Source organism: Aedes albopictus, chromosome 3 (assembly GCF_035046485.1).
Source record: "Aedes albopictus strain Foshan chromosome 3, AalbF5, whole genome shotgun sequence".
Classification (NCBI taxonomy): domain Eukaryota; kingdom Metazoa; phylum Arthropoda; class Insecta; order Diptera; family Culicidae; genus Aedes; species Aedes albopictus.
This window is the reverse complement of record NC_085138.1, coordinates 159,391,045-159,409,908: the sequence shown is the minus strand read 5'-3', so window position 1 is coordinate 159,409,908 and position 18,864 is coordinate 159,391,045. Positions and strand designations below refer to the sequence as shown.

The window sequence follows — 18,864 nt, the reverse complement described above, 5'->3', positions numbered from 1 at the left end:
CAAGTGAATTCCTCGTAGGAATTCAAGTGAATTTTTCCTAGGAATTCAAGTGAATTCCTCCTAGGAATTCAAGTGAATTCCTCCTAGGAATTCAAGTGAATTTCTCCTAGGCATTCAAGTGAATTCGTACTAGGATTTCAGTAGTTTCTCGCAAAAATTCCAATCAATTTCTCGGAAGAATTCCAGTGAACTCCTTGTAAGAATTCCAGTGAATTACTTGTAGGAATTTCAGTGAATTCCTCATTCGAATTCCAGTGAATTCAAGGTAGGAATTCCAGTGAATTCAAAGTAGGAATTTTAGTGAACTCCTCATTCTCTGGAATTCCAGAGAACTCCTCGCAGGAATTCCAGTGAATTCCTAGTAGAAATTCAAGTTAGTTTCTCGTAGGAATGCAAGTGAATTGCTCGAAGGAATTCAAGTGAATTCCTCGTAGGAATTAAAGTGAATTCCTCGTAGGAGTTCAAGTGAATTTTTCGTAGGATTTCAAGTAAATTCCACAAAGGATTTCAAGTGAACTTCTCGTAGCAATTCAAATGAATTCTACGTAGAAATTTGAGTGAATTCCTCATAAAAAGTGAATTCCTCGAAGAATTTTCTGTTTTTTTTTTTATTTTTTTGTCTTGAGGTGGTTTTTTTTTTGAAAAAACGTAAGATTTTAAAGGGTGATACGGTCAAAATTTGGTCACACAATTTGTTTCATAACTTGAGACTGCGTGCACCAAAACAGCTGATTTTTGGACCAGTAATGGTACATTATATGTAGCTTATACCATAAAATTTTCATCAAAATCGGTTCAGAATTTGCGGAGATATTGTGAATCCTGAAAACTGCAATTTGAAAATTTTGTACAAAGAAGATTAAAAAATAAGAACACATTTTACTCTTTTATTTATAGAGCCAGAAATACTGAACCAATTTATATGAAAATGTTTCTGTATGAAAAGTATACATATCAAAATGTTGTGTAAAAATTTCATTCAATTTGATCCAGCCGTTACAAAGTTATATTTGCTTAAGTGGCACCCGGTCAATTTTTTTCATATTCAAACTGCTACAACTTTGAAAGTATTCATACAAAATGGCTCAAAATTTTACTAAGAACATAGTTTCATAATAGTACTATACTGTAAAATTTTGATAAAAATCGGAGCAGTATTGGTAGTTCTATAATCAAAATTGTGCTCTACTGACCTTAAATTTCCGAAAATTTACTATGGAGCGCCTTTGTACAAAATTTTAAAAAGGTAGGTCGATGGTTTTTATCTATATATCAACCAATACTTAGTCGATTTTGATGAAATTTTAAGCTACATATAATGTAGCATTACTGGTACAAAAATCATCTGTATTGGTGTACGCAGTCTAAAGTTATGAAAAAAATTGTGTGACCAAATTTTGATCGTATCACCCTTTAAATGATATCGTGAGTAAATTCTTTAAAGTACCTTAGTTTCTTCCCAGGAATTACTTTGGGAATATTTTCAGAAATCACCCTAAACGTCACACAAGCATTTATTTTCCAATTCCTTTAGGAACTACCCCAAAGACTTTTCCATATTTTTTTCCGAAGATATTTCTACAATTTCATTCTCAGAATCCAGGAATTCCTAAGAGGACATTTTCAGAGTCGCTCAAATTATGTTTCAATAAATTCATAAAACAAAACATATGGGTTTCTAGGAGTAATTTCTCCAATAATTCCTCAAAAAACTTCTTTAGAAATTCCATAGAGTTTTTTTTCAGGAATTTCTGAAGGATTGTTCTAGAAATTTCTTCGAGAATTGGTGCTGAAATTCCCTGACGCCTCCTACAGTTTTTTAAAGGGAATTTGCCTTAGAGTTTCAACAAAGCTTTTTCTAGAAAACTTCCACTGTATTTTGTTTGGAAAATTCCCCCAGAAATTATCTCATTCTGAAGCATTTATTGAGAAAACATTTCGAGAGTTCCTCCATAAAAAATCTTGCAGAAATTTCACAGCATATTTGTCCGAAAACTTCTTAAAAATTGTCTCCGAGGATTCTTTCAAGGATTTTCTCAGAAATGTTCACATGTATTCCCCTAGGCATTTGTCTAAATATTGTTTCATGAATCTTGCCAGGAGATCCTCCAGAAACTTCTTTGAGAAGTCATTCAGATTTTTTTTAAGAATTCTTCTAAAAATGTATCTTTTAGAAGTTCATCCGAGGATTTCTCAGAAAAATCCTTAAAAGCATCTGCGAGATTTCCTTAGAGGATCTTCCAAATCGTAATCGAAGAACGACTCAATTTTCAATTTATTCGAGGAATCTTCTAAAGATCTTTTCGAAGATTTTTTCCGAAAATTCCATCGATGGCTCTTCTAAGGATTCCTTCTCAAATTCCTCCAGAAGCTCCATCTAAGTTTTTTCGCCGATAATTATGATTATCTGAAATTGATTAAAATTCCTCACATGGTGCATCTCACCCAAATCCAGCTTTCTCGTTAAGCTGCGACACGGTTGCAAACGATCCGCAGAATTACGAAATGACCCCCGGCAGCGATCTGACCCCACCGCGCGCGCGTGCGTGTGCGCGTCTCCAGCGATCCAAAGCGTACATTATTTGATTATTTTACGCAATTTAAATTCTCCATCCGTGTGGTGCATCGCGCCAGCCAAGCCAGACAGCAGCACCATCGCAGAGGTAAGACTTGTTTAAATTAATTTAAATAGTGTCCATATAAGTAGTTATTCAGACTTCCCCCGAGCGTGTGTGTATGCGTTGTTCCTTGATGGGATTGTCTCCGAAAAGAACGCGAAAGGTTACGTGCCTTATTTGGACCAACGCGGACACTTCGCGCAGAGTTATTATCCTTTATGTGTGAGCCTGTAATAATACCAACAATGAGAGGCCTCCTCCACGCTGAAGCCTCATAACCAATGCGACGACACCTTGACACAGTGGTCGTCAAATTTTATAGTTACATAGTGGGATCAACATGATTGTACGACATTTCCCCGAAAACCAGTTCCCCGAATGAAGTTTCCCCGAAAGTTTTTTCCCCGAATATACCATTTCCCCGAAAAATGTTTCCCCGAATGTACCGTTTCCCCGAATGTACCGTTTCCCCGAAAAGATTATTGCATATGCCATTTAACATTGACCCAATGCTCAACTAGGTTCATCCGGTCCTTAGGACGAAGTACGCTTAGCCAAAGTACGTCAGACCGAAGTACGTTAAGCCGAATGGGTTGCGAAGCTGAAGTTCATAGGATAGAGTGGGACAGTAGGCCGCCTTCTTAATTGTCTTCATAAACGATGTTAAAATTTGTTTTCGAAGGCCTAGAAGATGTTTGAGTCCCCTGAGTGTTTTACATTCCTTGAATCTAGGGAATTCTATGGATACTGGGATATACTTCCATGATTTTACAATTATCTTTTAAGCTCTTCCCTTTTCTCACATAGATTATTTCTTGATGTTGATGTTATACTGTTACTGAAGAACTGATGATCAACCCAAGAAACATGTTGATAGGCAATTAGTCTTGTAGAGGTTTTGAAAACCGCCATAAATCTTTCTATCTATGATTTTGGTTTTATTATGGTTCTAAGAACCTCTTCTAGTGTATTTGACTAAACAATGTTACTTGGGAAATGATCACTCTGCCAACATTCCATCTGAAAATTTCGCCTCTTTTTATAACACGCAGTTGTTTATAGTTGTGATATTGCATAGCTTATTGACGGTAGTAATTTATCAAACCACTGACTGTCCCATGACAGATTACCCTTCTTTGAGAAGTCGGCTATTCTTTTGTGTATTGGGTTATATATGATCAAACTGGGTTTTTCTTCGGCCTTCAACTAAATCGTAATGATGCTCGTCCGGTGTAATAATACTTTCGGCCTAATGATTGCAGCCTAACGTACTTCGGCCTGACATACTTCTGCCTAAAGATACAGCAGCGTCTTTATGGCTAGATTGATAACCTTTCATTTAATAAAATTTTCCTTCTTTCAAACATAGGCTGTTCTTTCAAGTTGAACTGCTCAATCAATCATCAGTAATTTAACTGCTGCTATATTTATTATTATTTTTTTGTGACCGACTGTTCTAGTAGTTATCTATAGGCGTTATAGTAGAAATCTTCATCAAAGATTCTCCCTTCTTTCATCATATACTGTTCTTTCAAAATATTGCCGGCAATCTTACTACTAGTATGTTCTGTAGAAATGTCAATTCCAAATGCTACTTCGGTCATGATTGATCCATTGATTTACAAAAAAAAAACTGAAGAGTGCTTAGCTTCAAATCTGTTCGTCAAACAAATTGAATCACATTGACTTTTGTTTTAAAGCCTGTTAATACACATAAAATTGTGCTCATAGATTTCCTTCGCTAGCAACAATACTTTAAGACTTAAAGTTGAAGTCATCTGGATCATGTGTTTTACAATGACAATGAACTTTAGCAGATTACTACCACAATCACGATGACTCGTTTTAAAGGTATTATGCGTTTAAAGGGCGTTTTCATCGATTGAAAATTCAAAAATAAAGAGAAAGAACAGCCTATGAATGAAAGAAGGGAAAATTATGATGAGCGTGTTCTTAATTGAGTGCCATGTCATTTTCAATCAGTACAACAAAAAAGAACGACCCATATTAAAAAAAAAATCAAACCTCTTTGAAGCATCATGAAGAACATTATATCTTGAAGAATTCATGGTAAATTCCCTCACAATATCAATCAGATGAGAAAGTTTCCATGATATTGGTATCTTTCTAAGCACTACACATCGGCACACTTTGTACTCAGGCTAACTTTTCGCTACTTCGTTTTAATTACTAGTTCAGACAATGGAATTAATCAAGAAAATGATTAGAAACCAGTACTAAAAATAGTATTATAAATATTTCTGGGAATCGGCACATTCGGGGAAACGGTACATTCGGGGAAACGGTACATTCGGGGAAACGGTTCGTTCGGGGAATCGTTTTTCGGGGAAATAACTTTCGGGGAAACTTCATTCGGGGAATTGGTTTTCGGGGAATTGTCGTACAATCGATCAACATGGTTCAAATTTTTTAATTATTTATTAGAGCTACATCCCTTTATAGACAGTATTGGCAGTATTTCATGGCTAGGCTATGTAAGCACAAATCGACCTTATGGCTATGACTTCGACTGGTTCACATACAAGCGGACAGATGCCTAGACTTCTTTTCTGATGTACGAGGAACGATCATCTGGGATTTCCGAAACGTTTTTTTTTTAGAATTTCTTCTGGGATTCCTCCAGTAGATGCTTCTGGTATTTATCCTCTCTTTTTTATTCTTCAATCACTTAGCCTAATTTACAGCTCTTTTGTCCACTAGGGCACTGCGTGAGCGATTCCAATTGGAAGCTGTACTTACACTTTGTACAGCGCCTAAATGTATTCTATTCTAATTCTACTATATCGAACTGGTTGCCGTTACGCTGCTTTCACTTTCTACCCTATCATGGTAGAATGATGAGCACCAGGAAGTTGATGTGTGGCTGTTGGTTGTTCCATTTTCCAGTCCGATTGGGGGGGGGGTCCATTATGACTTGCCGTTCGCCGATGTCCAAGTATCCGGGATCATATGAACCATGGGCTCAGAAGAGGGTCAGTGTAAGCTGCTCTCAGGGGGAAAAAGCAACTGACGAAAGTGCCGGAGATGGGATCGAACCCATGACCATGAAACAAACGTGTGATCAATTCCACTACGGGCCTCGGCTGATATTTATCCTGGAATTGTTTTTAAAGTTTCTACACAAATTCTTCTACGAAGCCTCCATAAGTTCGTTCTGAGATTCCAGAAGAACTCCACAAAAAATTCCAAGAGGAACCTCTTAAGAGATCCCAAAAGAAACTTCCTGAGAAATCTCAGAAGAAGCTTATGAAAAGAATTCTACAGGCATCACAGAAAGAATCTCGAAAGGAGTCCCGGTTGTGAGAGCGCTGATTGGTTCAGGGCAACCGAAGGAACATCGCCCATGAATGGTGCTCTGGCACTGGGGTAAACATACACCATCGGCTTCAAATTAACAAAGCATCATAATTTGGGAACCCCTGGGCCACAGACCTAAAAGGGAAAAAGACCATCACGAAAGTCCATCACATCTACTGACGTCGACATTAACACCGCTGATGTACCACCAAGCGCGAAAGTATCGATGGGGGATTTTACTCGGTTAATAAATTATGCAACCGTCCGTCCGTTCAGGGTCACCGAATTATTGATTACCTATCCCTTCTGCGTGCATGCAATCAAACCCGAACGCAATAAGTGGCACTAAACAGCGCCATACAGATTGACATTAATAATCGCGGAATTGACTGAAGAAGCTGTGCGGGAGACGATCATCAAAGCACGGTCAGCATACAGCACAGCGCGACCTCGATCACGGTCGCGCGAATGTAGGTACTTAAATTGAAGTGATCGACGACGACATGATCGCGGCGGCGCTAATCGGGGAAGGTCGTGCGCGTAGACTGTTGGGCATCGCACTACGATGCAATGTGGTGGACATCATTGGTGTAGGTCTGGAACTTCTACATGCTAGGCTTTTAACGTCAGGGTTAACTTTAACACATAATAAAAATTGATAATAATTGATGGAACTTGAGTGAATGAAGTGCAAATTGATTGCTTCGTTACATGTTTCAATCTGTTTCAATGCAATAAGGTGTTGCACTGGACAGGAGAAAGGTGTATTGCGATGGCTCCTGGATACATTTTTGGTGTTGAACGTGCAACATTAGTTGCGATCAAGTTGCATACTTTTATTGTATGCAACAAATGTTCGACTAATGCTTACAAAAACCAGGAATGCCAGTTGTAACGATAATTTTTACTGATGGTATATTGAAAACTGCACACATGGTTTTTGTAATAACCATCGAGTCATTCAACATGTACGACATGCCCAAAGAATATCCTGGACCGACCGTGAATCGAATCATGGTCTAACTGAATACCTATCCACATGTTTACCGCTTCGGCTCTATGGAACTGAAACCCATGGAATTCTTCTAGTTGGTGTAACGTCTCAACTTGGACAAAGCCTTATGAATTTCAAATAACTCAACGTACATATGTACAGATGGATAAATTATCGGTTAAATTGGGAAAAAATCCACAGCTCAGGTGAGATTTGAACTCACGACCCTTATTCGCTAGACAAGTGCTTTACCAACTAAGCTACCGAGTCAATTAATGACCCGGCAATTTAGTTGTCATAAGGTTCAATTCTAATATCATCGATCTATATCATCTTCCCCTAAACCGCAAATATAACCATCTCTGTACAACAGATGATATAGATCGATGAGATTAGAATTGAACCTTATGACAACTAAATTGCCGGGTCATTAATTGGCTCGGTAGCTTAGTTGGTAAAGCACTTGTCTAGCGAATAAGGGTCGTGTGTTCAAATCTCACCTGAGCTGTGGATTTTTTCCCAATTTAACCAATAATTCACTCATCTGTACATATGTACGTTGAGTTATTTGAAATTCATCATTGACCACACGGATTGGTATTACCGAAAATTTGCACTTTGAGTGAGTTGAACAAAGCCTGCTTTTCAGCGTTCTTTGAGCACCTCCACAATTATCATCCGAGAGCTTGCTATGTAAATAATTATTTTGCGTGCGATATTTCGACACTGATTCAAGGGCCTAATTGACATTTTCGATTTCTCTTCATCGATCCTCTCTTTGTGTTTTAGCGGGAAGTGTATTAAGTTTTCCAAAGATTTTTTGGTTGAAATGCGAAGACGACGACTTTGCTCTAGAAACAAAAAGAACAATGATTTTGTTTGTTTTGATCAAGTTATTAGCGAAAGAGAGAGACGCCCGAGCAGAGGAGAATATCAAAATTATAACAACTGAATCACAAAACCTGTTTTTATATCTTGGTTTGTTATTATTAACTTATTGAGGCATAACTTTTCCATAACAGGTTTTGTTGGGCAAACATATTTTGTTATGATCCTGCTATTGTTATATTTTCTTTAAGTAACATTTTATTAAGATGTTCTGTTGTAGAACAAGTTCTGTTATAACATATTTTTTTTATCACAACAGTAGCTTCCGCTAGATATAAGAGACTTGTGTTCGGTATCAGTTGCGCTCCAGTAATATTTCAGAACACGATGGAATTGATTTTAGCTAGTTTAGAAGGTGTCATCGTACATAAGTCCTGTTCAACGACACAGGTTGAACTTGCTCGAAGTTGCTGCATCTTGCTCTTACCCATTTGTCAACCAACGGGTAAGAGCGAGATGCAGCAACTTCGAGCAAGTTCAACCTACGTCGTTGAACAGGACTATTATGGTGCATAATGGAGCATGAGCATGAGCATTGGTGCATAATTGATCAGACAAAAGCTGATTTTCATACCAAACTAGCTGTACCCGGCAAACTTTGTCTTACCTACTGCGTTTTTTGACATTTCAAGTTTCTAGGCAAGACTGAATCCCCGGTCAAAATGTATGGAAGATCGATTTTCAAAAACTCTCAATTTTTCCATGTTTTTTGCCTCATAAACCTTCCTTGGGTGAAAACTAAGAGAACAAAACTAAGACGACCAAAATCGGACCTTCCGTTCGCAAGTTATGCGCGGTCCCACGTATGCCACTGCATCTTTATATATATAGATAGATGGTCAAGTTTAAAATGCTGTAACTATGGTTTGCTTTGGTGGTCTGAACTCAATTTTTGACACGGAACTTCTTATATGCTGAAGTTTACGTACACGAACATGTTTTCGTTCACAGGTCTGGGCGTGACAAGGCGTTCAAAATGTGCAAAACTGATCAGATAGCGGCACGCGTGTAATTCGAAGGGGTACCGCTGTCCGATCACTGGTGAGTTAGCGTGAAATTCGTTAACTATAAAATTAGGCACAAACCCGGGGCAACCTTTTTAGCCGATGCTTTGTCGTGATTGTCGATTTGCAGCATGAAGCCTTTTGATATAACAACGATGTTTTACATTAATCAACTAGTAGGTAGAGATGTCAATTCAAGAAGCTGCAACTGTCACCCAAGTTGCGGAAGCAGCAAATCAAGATGATACTATTCACAGACTACTGGAAGCTCTGCGAACCAGAGATTTTATTAAAGAGATACGCGAAGACTGAAATCAAAGGTTCCAATTGAACCCTCAAACGCGGTCCCAATCGGGCAAATTCAAGGAAATAGAACAACATGGGAAACAAAGCGCAACATGAAAGTGTGTTAGTGCAAAGCATAACGTCACTTATTTGCTTGACATCTTTTGAACAGATCAGACAAATTTTGCGTGCGTGACGCGAAAATATAATTTTGTTTACCCCAAATATTGATTGTTATTGGGAGTGATGTAAATAAACATAACCAAAATCCTCTTCGAGCTTCTCTATAACAAATTCTCTGCTGCGAACAAGATACACCTTGGACTGAAGTGGCTGTCAATTTTCTGGGTTCGCTAGCATCAGGCTACTCTCTGCTGGTTATGGTCGACTGTTTCAGGAGATTTACAGAAGTAGTCGTAATAAAACAAAGACTGAGTTAACGCCTTGTTCGCAACCTTCAGCCAATTTTGAGTTCCCGAAAGCGAATGATTAAACACTGAAGCGACTGAGAACCAGTCACGCCGAAAGCTCTGAATATTTGAAATGGGATTTACGTAGTTTTTTTTAGAAAAGACAATTCACACCGTCTGCAGCCACAGGCTGCACAGACTGAACACATTACTTACACTAGACAACGGACAACACACAGAACACTCAGTGGTCCAGCGATGAATTTTTCGTTTGACGAAATGTTTCCACCGACTGGAGCGGGAATCGAACCCATACTCCGAGGCTTACGATACGCCTAGACGACTGCCGCCGCTAATCGCACGGCCACGAAGCCCGCAATTCCACTCCGACTAGCGAAGCTTCATCGCATTTGATATTTGACAGGGTACTTCGAGATAAAACTCTGAGTACATATATACAATTTTAATAAACCATGAATTGAAGGAATCATAGATCGAGATTAGTGTAGGCATGGGTTAGAAGCTGATATTCGCTCTTTGAAAACGGAACAATTCAATCGCCAGAACATAGTTTGTAAGTTTTGCATAGTTTATTATATAAGTCATAAAAGGTCAAAATATCATTGCATTCGGCTCATTGAATGCAGAGATATAACAGATCAAAGTTGACTTTCAGATATTTATACCAAATTTGGACCACTGATAAACAAACAACTAGTTCATCAATTAACAGTGAAAATTTGAGAATATTTGATGCACTTTTCGGAGAGTTACAGCTAGTTGAACATTTTTTTGAAAAGTGAAAATTTTGCCTGCTTCTATCATTTTGTCTATTCCCTGTAGGGGAACAAAGCCCAAAATGCCAAGATGGGGTAAAATGGGCCAACTCATAAAATCATCCCTGAATGGGACTTGATCATTACTATTGGTGAATGGTGTCAAGATATGTTTGCATCGAACATTCTTCTAGATGCTAGGCCACGAAACCCACGAAAAACCTTTTGATTTCCCAATGAAAATTGCCAACTTCCGGTTTTTCGTGCTTGCAATTAAGGTTTTCTGGTGATTTTATTACCAGCCAAGTGTTTCCAACGAGATTGAGACACGCATGGAGACGCATGGTTGTTGATGTCTACGCTTTCCATGTTAGGGGTTATTCAAGCATTACGATCATCGTTTCGCGGGGAGGGGGTGGGGGAAAGGAGTCGGAAATGCCCGAAAACTGATGGACGTAATTTTTGAATGTTTTCATGAAGTGGCATCTTACCCCATGGCAGATGGTCTTCTTGCACCACTTCCGTTTTACGAATCAGTTTTTAAAGTCGCTAAAAATCGATGAAAATGCAATAATTTAGTGAATATTTTTGCTGAAGTATCGAGCAAATATTGTCTAGTTGCTGTTACCACTTTGAAAGCCTTACAAATGAGACTAATTATCATTGAAAACGATGAAAGTTTGAAAAATGGCATTTTACCCCACTTGACCCTATGTGCGTTGTTAACGACGGACACCTCTTGCAGTGGAAAAAGCACTACGACGAACACTTGATAGTCCAAAACTGTCTTCGGCCGAAATATTCTACATAAAATTTATTACAAAATATGGGAATAGTGAATCACATGAGAAAAATACCATCGAAAACAAAAATAAAAAATGATGATTTTAAAGATATTTTACCCTATGCCAAATATATGAAATCAACTTTGATCATCCAAATTCCCTTCAAACTTCTTTTCTTTTGCAAAGCCCAGAACAATAATTTACTGAGATTGATGAGTTTTAGTTCTTCTATTTTTCATTTCATATACGCATTTTCTTAAATCGTCTAAAATCGTCCTTTTTTCATTAAATCGATTCTATTCTTTTTATTGAGTTTTCGTGTATAAAACTTTTGTGTCTTATACCCTAATCTATAATTCTAGCGGTGAGAAAGTTTTCTTTGAAAAGTAAACTTTTTTCTATTTCGTTACCCTACACACTAAGATTCAGATGTTCCAGCTCAGTAATTTTTTCACTGAGTTCAGTATTTTTTCCATCTTTTTACTGAGTTTTCAACAGCAGATTTATCTCGGTACACTCGGTTATCGTATTTACCGTTCTTCAGTAACGATTTTTACCGTGTATCAGTAACTTTTGACAGTTTATTATCTGAGCTCGGTAACTCGTTTACAGAATATCCGCAAAAGAAACAACCGAGCGTACCGAGTTAAATCTGCTGTTGAGAACTCAGTAAAAAGATGGGAAAAATACCGAACTGATCTTAGTGTGTAATATGGGGGTCCAAATTATATTAGTTACCTAGTTGTTGTACAAGGTAGTTAGACCGTTGGAACTACGAGCATAGCAAATAGACGCTATGCAGCAAAGACTGCAAGACCGATACAAAACAAAGAAGAGGCAACCATCGAAAGAGTACATCGAATAAAAATCCCAACATTGTTTTCCCAGCCTAGCGCCTCTCCATCGGCGCAACATCGCAACTTGCATTCAACTTCCCCAACGATTGTCGCGCAACACCCTACCAACACTACTGCTACTCACTTGAATTTTCTCCTCCAAAAATTTGTTCGTCTCTCGTATGGCGGAAAGCTCCTGGTTGAGCTTGAGAATGTCCAGATTGAGCTGGTGGATCGACGTCGTCGACGGGTACGCCTGGCCCACGTTTTCCTCCGAACTGGTGGCACTGGAACTAACACCAGTTCCGGCTCGGTTGGGTCGCTTCGGCGGTGATGGTACCGAGCTGGTCGGTGATACGGGACCCGTTGGACCACTGCTGCTGCTGTGCCGTTTCTGGTGCGATAGCGCTTCCTGGAGCTTTTTGTTCTCCGTTTTGGTGCGTCGCAGGTCCGACTCGTTTTGGGCCCTGAAATTGAAAATGAACAAAATAAGCTGTTTGTAATATTCTGTAAAATACCTATGTAGTAAATAGTTAGATCTACAATTACCTTAGAACCCGCACAGCGTTTCGTTCCGTGGCCAAGTTCGACCGCAGGTCGTTGATCTCCAGTCTCATCTGTTCGTTCTGAGCAAGCAGCTTCTGGACCGTCAACGCATTGTGTGCATCGCTGACGACCTGTTTCTTGGACTTTCCTGTACCTTTCTCACTACTGCTGTGATGATGATGCGTTGACGGTCTGGTGCCATCTGGTTTCGGCGGAATGGGCGGTTTGTTGGCAACTATTTTGCCATCACCGCTGTTTAGTGGATCCATCTTCATTCGTTTGTTGCTTGAACTTCCTGTATTGACGCCCAACGCCGACGTCGAAGGAGTCGTCGTTGTCGGTTGGACGTTTTCTTTGTCTGTTTGCTTCACTACCGAAGCGTACGTTGGTTCCTGTTCCTCGACACTCGCGTTTTCTGGGTGACTCACTGAGGGCACTTTCTTCCGCTTGAGCGAATTGATTTCCTTATCACTATCACATTTGATCACATTGGCACTTCTTCGGATCGCAACCACTTCTCTGGACTCCGTGGAGTCCTTCCGCACTTTTTCGGACATTTTGCTCTGATATTCACTTGCCTTTTGGCCACTCAGGTACAAGGTCACCTTTTCACTGTCACACGTGTGACTTGAGTTTTTGTTCTGTTCCACTTTCGCTTTCGATAAACCAGATGAACCGCTGGGACTTCCGTTGTTTGCTTTCGGTTGTTTCTGATGAAGACCTTCACAGTCTGCCATTTCTTTTTGCGTTGCTGCTTGCTTCATGGTCAGGTTCTGAACATTTAATTTTAATTTTTACTCTCTAGGTTAACGGTGTCTCCAATGTTAAGTAAGTCCAATTTTTCTCGGCACTCTCTAGTATCAGTTGATTTCAGCGAATTTTGCTTTTTCTTTACAGAAATATGACAGTAATCACAATTACATCATCGGCTTGGCGCCAATCGCGGATTACTACTGAAACGCGGAATGTGCACCGTAATGCTCAGTTTCTGGTGCCGTTCGAGAGTGCAGTCGGCTGGAACGAGAAGAATGAAATCGTTTTCGATATTAGTCTGTTGTCTGCAGTTGTGGAGTCGAAAATTTGGGTCACTCGAGTCATGTGTGATCTTGGCCAAGGGAGTTGAGCCCGTTTAGGGTTATTCATAAAGCATGTATCAAAGTCAGTGAAACTAGATATTCTCCGTAAGTTTAACAAGAAGTATGAGTTTAAATTTCATCATTGCAACAACCAATAATTTCTTGTAAATAATGTGCCGGTCTAATGTGGCAATCATTGTACATGTGAAGTGAAATATTGAGTTCACTCAATTCATATACAAAACAACTGGAATAAGCAAGTAACTAAAGCTGCAAGCTGCACGAGTCCGCCCATCTGCATGATCTGTACCGGGAAATCCTCGAACAACAGACATCCGATGGGTGGCCCAAGGTGCCCGGCCTTCAAGAAAGCCGCAGTGAACAACAAATCACAGTGCAGGTAACGCAGCTGAACCTGAACCACTGTGATGCGGCTCAGCAACTGCTTTGTCAGGCAGTTTCTGAGTGGGAGACGGATATCGCCATCATATCGGACCCATACCGAGTACCCGCCGGCAACGGCAACTGGGTCGCGGATGGGACCAGAAAAATGGCGGCGATATGGACGACGGGTAAATACCCCGTGCAGGAATTGGTGTCTACTACCTATGAGGGCTTCGTGGTCGCCAAAGTAAACGGGGTCTTCTTCTGTAGCTGTTATGCGCCTCCGCGGTGGCCGATCGAGCAGTTCACGCAAATGCTGGACCGCTTAACGACCGTGCTAACAGGGCGAAGGCCGGTGGTAATAGCGGGCGACTTTAATGCCTGGGCCGTGGAATGGGGAAGCCGTTTCACGAACCAGCGGGGTCAGATCCTGCTAGAAACACTGGCCATCTTAGATGTCGACTTGGCTAATGTCGGTACCAAGAGTACCTTTAGTCGAAACGGAGCGGAGTCAATTGACGTGACCTTTTGTAGTCCTGACCTAACAAGTAGTTCGAACTGGAGAGTAGATGATGGCTACACTCACAGCGACCACCTGGCGGTTCGCTACAGTATCGACTACAATAACAGCAGACAGCGGATAGAAGAAGAGGCGGCCAGGCCAAGGCCAAGCCCTCGCAGGTGGCAGACATCATACTTCGACGAAGGGGTATTTAGGGAGGCGCTCCGCCGTGAGCGAAACTTAATCGGTTTAGACGGCGACGAGCTGGTAGCGGTGCTCTCACGTGCGTGTGATGCGTCCATGCCTAGGCGAGTCCACCCTAGAAATGGGAGGCCACCGGCTTACTGGTGGACCGACGCGATTGCGGACCTGCGCCGCGCCTGCCTACGGGCTAGGCGGCGGATGCAGCGAGCACGATCAGAGGAAGAGCGAAACGAACGGCGGGTGGTGTTCGCCGCTGCAAAAGCCGCGCTTAAGACCGAGATAAGAGCAAGCAAAAAGGCCTGCTTTGAGGGTCTCTGTCAGAGTGCCAATACGAACCCGTGGGGTGACGCCTACAGGATCGTTATGGCCAAGACGAGAGGTGTGATGGCTCCTACAGAGCAATCTCCAGAGATGTTGGAGGGGATCATTGGAGGACTTTTTCCGCGTCATGATCCTAGTCCTTGGCCTCCTTTCGTAGGACAGCCGGGGACTGGGGCTGGCGATGAGGAGAGGGTCACCGATGTGGAACTTGCGGGGATAGCTAAGTCCCTTAGCGTAGGTAAGGCCCCAGGTCCGGACGGAGTTCCGAACCTGGCCTTAAAAGTAGCTATTGCAGAGGCTCCCGAGATGTTCAGGTCTGCTATGCAGAAATGCCTGGACGAGGGAGTTTTCCCAGAAGCTTGGAAGAGGCAGAGCCTGGTACTATTGCCAAAGGCGGGGAAACCACCCGGAGACCCGTCGGCATATAAACCAATATGCTTGATTGACACGGCGGGGAAGGTGCTCGAAAAGATCATCCTCAATAGAATGTTGCGGTTCACCGAGGGCGAAAATGGTCTTTCGAGTAACCAGTACGGCTTCCGGAAGGGGAGGTCCACCGTAGACGCTATCTTGTCGGTTACAACAACCGCCGAGAAAGCACTCGAGCCTAAGAGGAGGGGAATTCGCTTTTGCGCGGTAGTGACTCTGGATGTAAGGAATGCGTTTAATAGCGCCAGCTGGTCTGCTATTGCCGATGCGCTCTTGCGTCTGGGGATACCGGAGTACCTGTACAAGATTCTCGGAAGTTACTTTCAGAATCGTGTACTAGTCTACGACACGGAGGTGGGTCGGAAGTGCTTTCACATAACCTCAGGAGTTCCGCAAGGTTCCATCCTGGGTCCGGTGTTATGGAATGTCATGTACGACGAGGTGTTGAGGTTAGAGTATCCAGTGGGAGTGGTGATTGTCGGATTTGCCGACGACATTACGCTCGAAGTCTACGGCGAAACGATCGAGGAGGTAAAGTTGACTACCAACCACTCGATCAAGGTTGTGGAGGCGTGGATGCGGTCCAGGAAACTGGAGCTGGCTCACCACAAAACAGAGGTGACGGTTGTTAACAACCTGAAGTCGGAGCAGCAGACGGAGATCAGTGTAGGAGACTGTACTATCCTGTCAAAGCGCTCCGTCAAACACTTGGGCGTGATGATCGACGATAAGCTTACCTTCGGTAGCCACGTCGATTATGCCTGTAAAAGAGCCTCCACAGCTATTGCGGCACTGTCCCGGATGATGTCCAATAGCTCTGCGGTGTACGCCAGTAAGCGCAAGCTTCTGGCTAGTGTTGCTACGTCCATACTTAGGTATGGCGGCCCAACGTGGGGCACTGCGCTAAGTACTGAATGCTACCGACGGAAGCTGGAAAGAACTTACAGGCTTATGTGCCTGAGGGTTGCGAGCGCGTACCGTACAGTGTCACACGACGCTTTCTGCGTCATTACTGGTATGGTGCCTATCAGCATTCTTATCAGTGAGGACATGGAGTGCTTCGAAATACGCGGCACAAGAGGCATACGCAGGACTGTCAGGATGGCCTCTATGGTCAAATGGCAGCGCACGTGGGACAGTTCCACCAAAGGAAGGTGGACCTATAGGTTGATACCGAGGGTAGATAGTTGGATTAATAGGCGCCATGGGGAAGTCACATTCCACCTGACACAGGTCCTTACAGGTCATGGTTGCTTCCGACAGTATCTACACCGTTTCGGGCATGCGGATTCTCCCGAATGCCCAGTGTGCAATGGTTTAGAGGAAACGGCGGAACACATTTTGTTCGTGTGCCCGCGTTTTCGCACAATGCGTGACCGCATGCTTGCCACATGCGGGGAGGACACAACTCCGGACAACTTGGTCCAGAGGATGTGTAGGGATGAGTTTGGCTGGAACGCCGTTTCAACGGCTATTACCCACATCGTCTGGGAGCTACAGAGGAGGTGGCGCGTGGACTCGGAGAATGGCTAGTCCATATGCAGTACAAGAGGTGGTCCAGGGGTTCGGAGTCGGCTTCGTAGGTCATACCGGTGCCCTGCGGTCGAGATCGACCCTTACAACGATTAAGTGGCCGCGGAGAGGAAGTCCCGGTAGTGGTGCTGTCGTGGCGTCGGTCTACTGGGTTGGATCCGAGCCCGCGGTTGCAAAGGGGTCCCCGGCAAGGGTCGGGGTAGGTGAGATCCTGCTGTCTGCAACCTACGGGTGCATCTGATAGGGCCTGAAGGGTAGTGATACCCTTCCTTACGGGCAGGTCAGATCGGGCTGCACGTGGGCATCAGTTCTTGATGTCCGCTCAGCAGTAGGGCGCGGGCGGGGTTGACCCTGCCCGCCTTCCGAGGACAAAGGGAGTGGCGGGGACCACTCGGGAAACTGGCTAAGCGCCAGCATGCTACCGTGATGGACTCTCCAAAGCGAGTCATCGATGTTCGTTGCTGCAGGCTACGCAGCTAACCTTGTGGGTGCGATGTGCACTAGCCCCTCTCTGAAGCAATACCTTCTTGGTGGTTCCGGAGAGACGTAGGGTTTGGCGACCATAGGAATGTAATCGTTCTTTAAAGACGCATAAAAAAGAGCTCCTCGAAAAATGGCCTTTTTTATTTTTAAGAAGTGCCCTAAACTGCGGAGGGAATTTTTCTTAATGAAAATAATTTTCCTATATCATGAGCATTCTGGAAAAGAATATATTTGTGCAAAAATAAGAGAAATAATTGAATATTTTCCCACAGTTTTCGCAATTTTAAATTTTTAGGAGGTGTCCAAAATTTTAAAAACATATGTGCAATCTTTGAGATAAAAGTCCAAGTTAAATGATTATTTTTTGAAAATCAGAACTGCCATTCTTTATTTGAGAGATTTATATAGTATCTCCAAAAATAAAGTTATGTTTATTTCGAACAGATTATTTTTCAGGCGATTGTGAAAGTTTATAGTTAATTTCCGATACAGTCCTTAGAGAGAAAATTAGTGCAGTAAAAATCCAAAGATTTTAAGAACGAACTACCTGGTCAATCCATGCGATATAAAGAAGTTAAAACGGTAGGAAATTCCAAGAATTCCATTCTCATAAAAGAAAGTTATGATTTTATAGGAGTCCGGGTATTGTCCAAGAGTCTGCGGGAAGCGGGAAATACTATTTAAAAAACTAATAATTCGGCGAAACTCCTCAAGTTCTTCAAAGAAGCTGTCGGTCCAAGAGAAGCTAATGATTTCAAAAGAAAGTTCGGGGCTCTGGGAGTTTTGGAAAGATGGTGTTTTTGACTTCCTCATGAAAATAGCTTTTAATTCCAAGAACAAGCTGGCTAGTTTTCAAAAATTCCTAAAAGAGTTCTATCAGGAGTTCCTCGATAATTCATCAAGAATGTCCCCCAGGAGTTCATGGGAATTCATCCAGAAGTTCTTCTCCAGTTCTTCCTCCAGAAGATTGTCAGGAATTCCTCCGGAGTTTCCCGGAAATTCCCGTGAGAGTTCCTCCAGGAGTTCTCCGGGAATTTCTCCAGAAGTTCCCTGGGCTGTCGTCCAGGGAGTTCACCGAGAATTCCTCAAGGAGTGTTCTGAAAATTCCTCCAGGGATATCCCAGAAAATCATCCAGAAATTCTCAGGTGAATCCTTTAGGAAATCCCCGATAAAACTCCGAGAGTTCCCGGGTATGCCTCCAGAAGTTCCCCGTTAATTCCTTAAGGAGTATATCCAGGAGTTCCCTAGAAATTCTTCCAGGAGTTCTTCGGGAATTCATCAAGGGGATTTTCGAGAATTTCTGCAAGAGTTCCCCGTGAATTCTTGCAGAAAATCCCCTGGAATTCCCCAATGAGTTTCCAGGAAATTCCCCCAGGAGTTTCCCAGGAACTCATCTAAAATTACCTCGGTAATTCCACCAGAAGTTCACCAATAATTCCACCATGACATCTTCGGGAAATTTTCCAGGAGT

General features: G+C 42.2%; 1 protein-coding gene across 3 annotated transcripts in view; it reads right to left on the bottom strand.

Annotated features, from left to right (window-relative positions):
- The window catches only part of LOC115260992 (uncharacterized), a 576,828-nt gene that overhangs the window by 538,178 nt on the left and 19,786 nt on the right, over nucleotides 1-18,864 (bottom strand). For all 3 annotated transcript variants that reach the window (XR_009995597.1, XR_009995598.1, XM_062842280.1), the window contains exons 2-3: nucleotides 12,464-13,474; nucleotides 12,060-12,381 (exon numbers count right to left, since the gene is read on the bottom strand). Coding sequence is in view for 1 of the 3 variants with exons in the window: in XM_062842280.1 (XP_062698264.1) it covers nucleotides 12,060-12,381; nucleotides 12,464-13,224 (1,083 nt within the window). In the remaining 2 variants the exon portion in view is untranslated. The remainder of the gene's footprint in view (nucleotides 1-12,059; nucleotides 12,382-12,463; nucleotides 13,475-18,864) is intronic.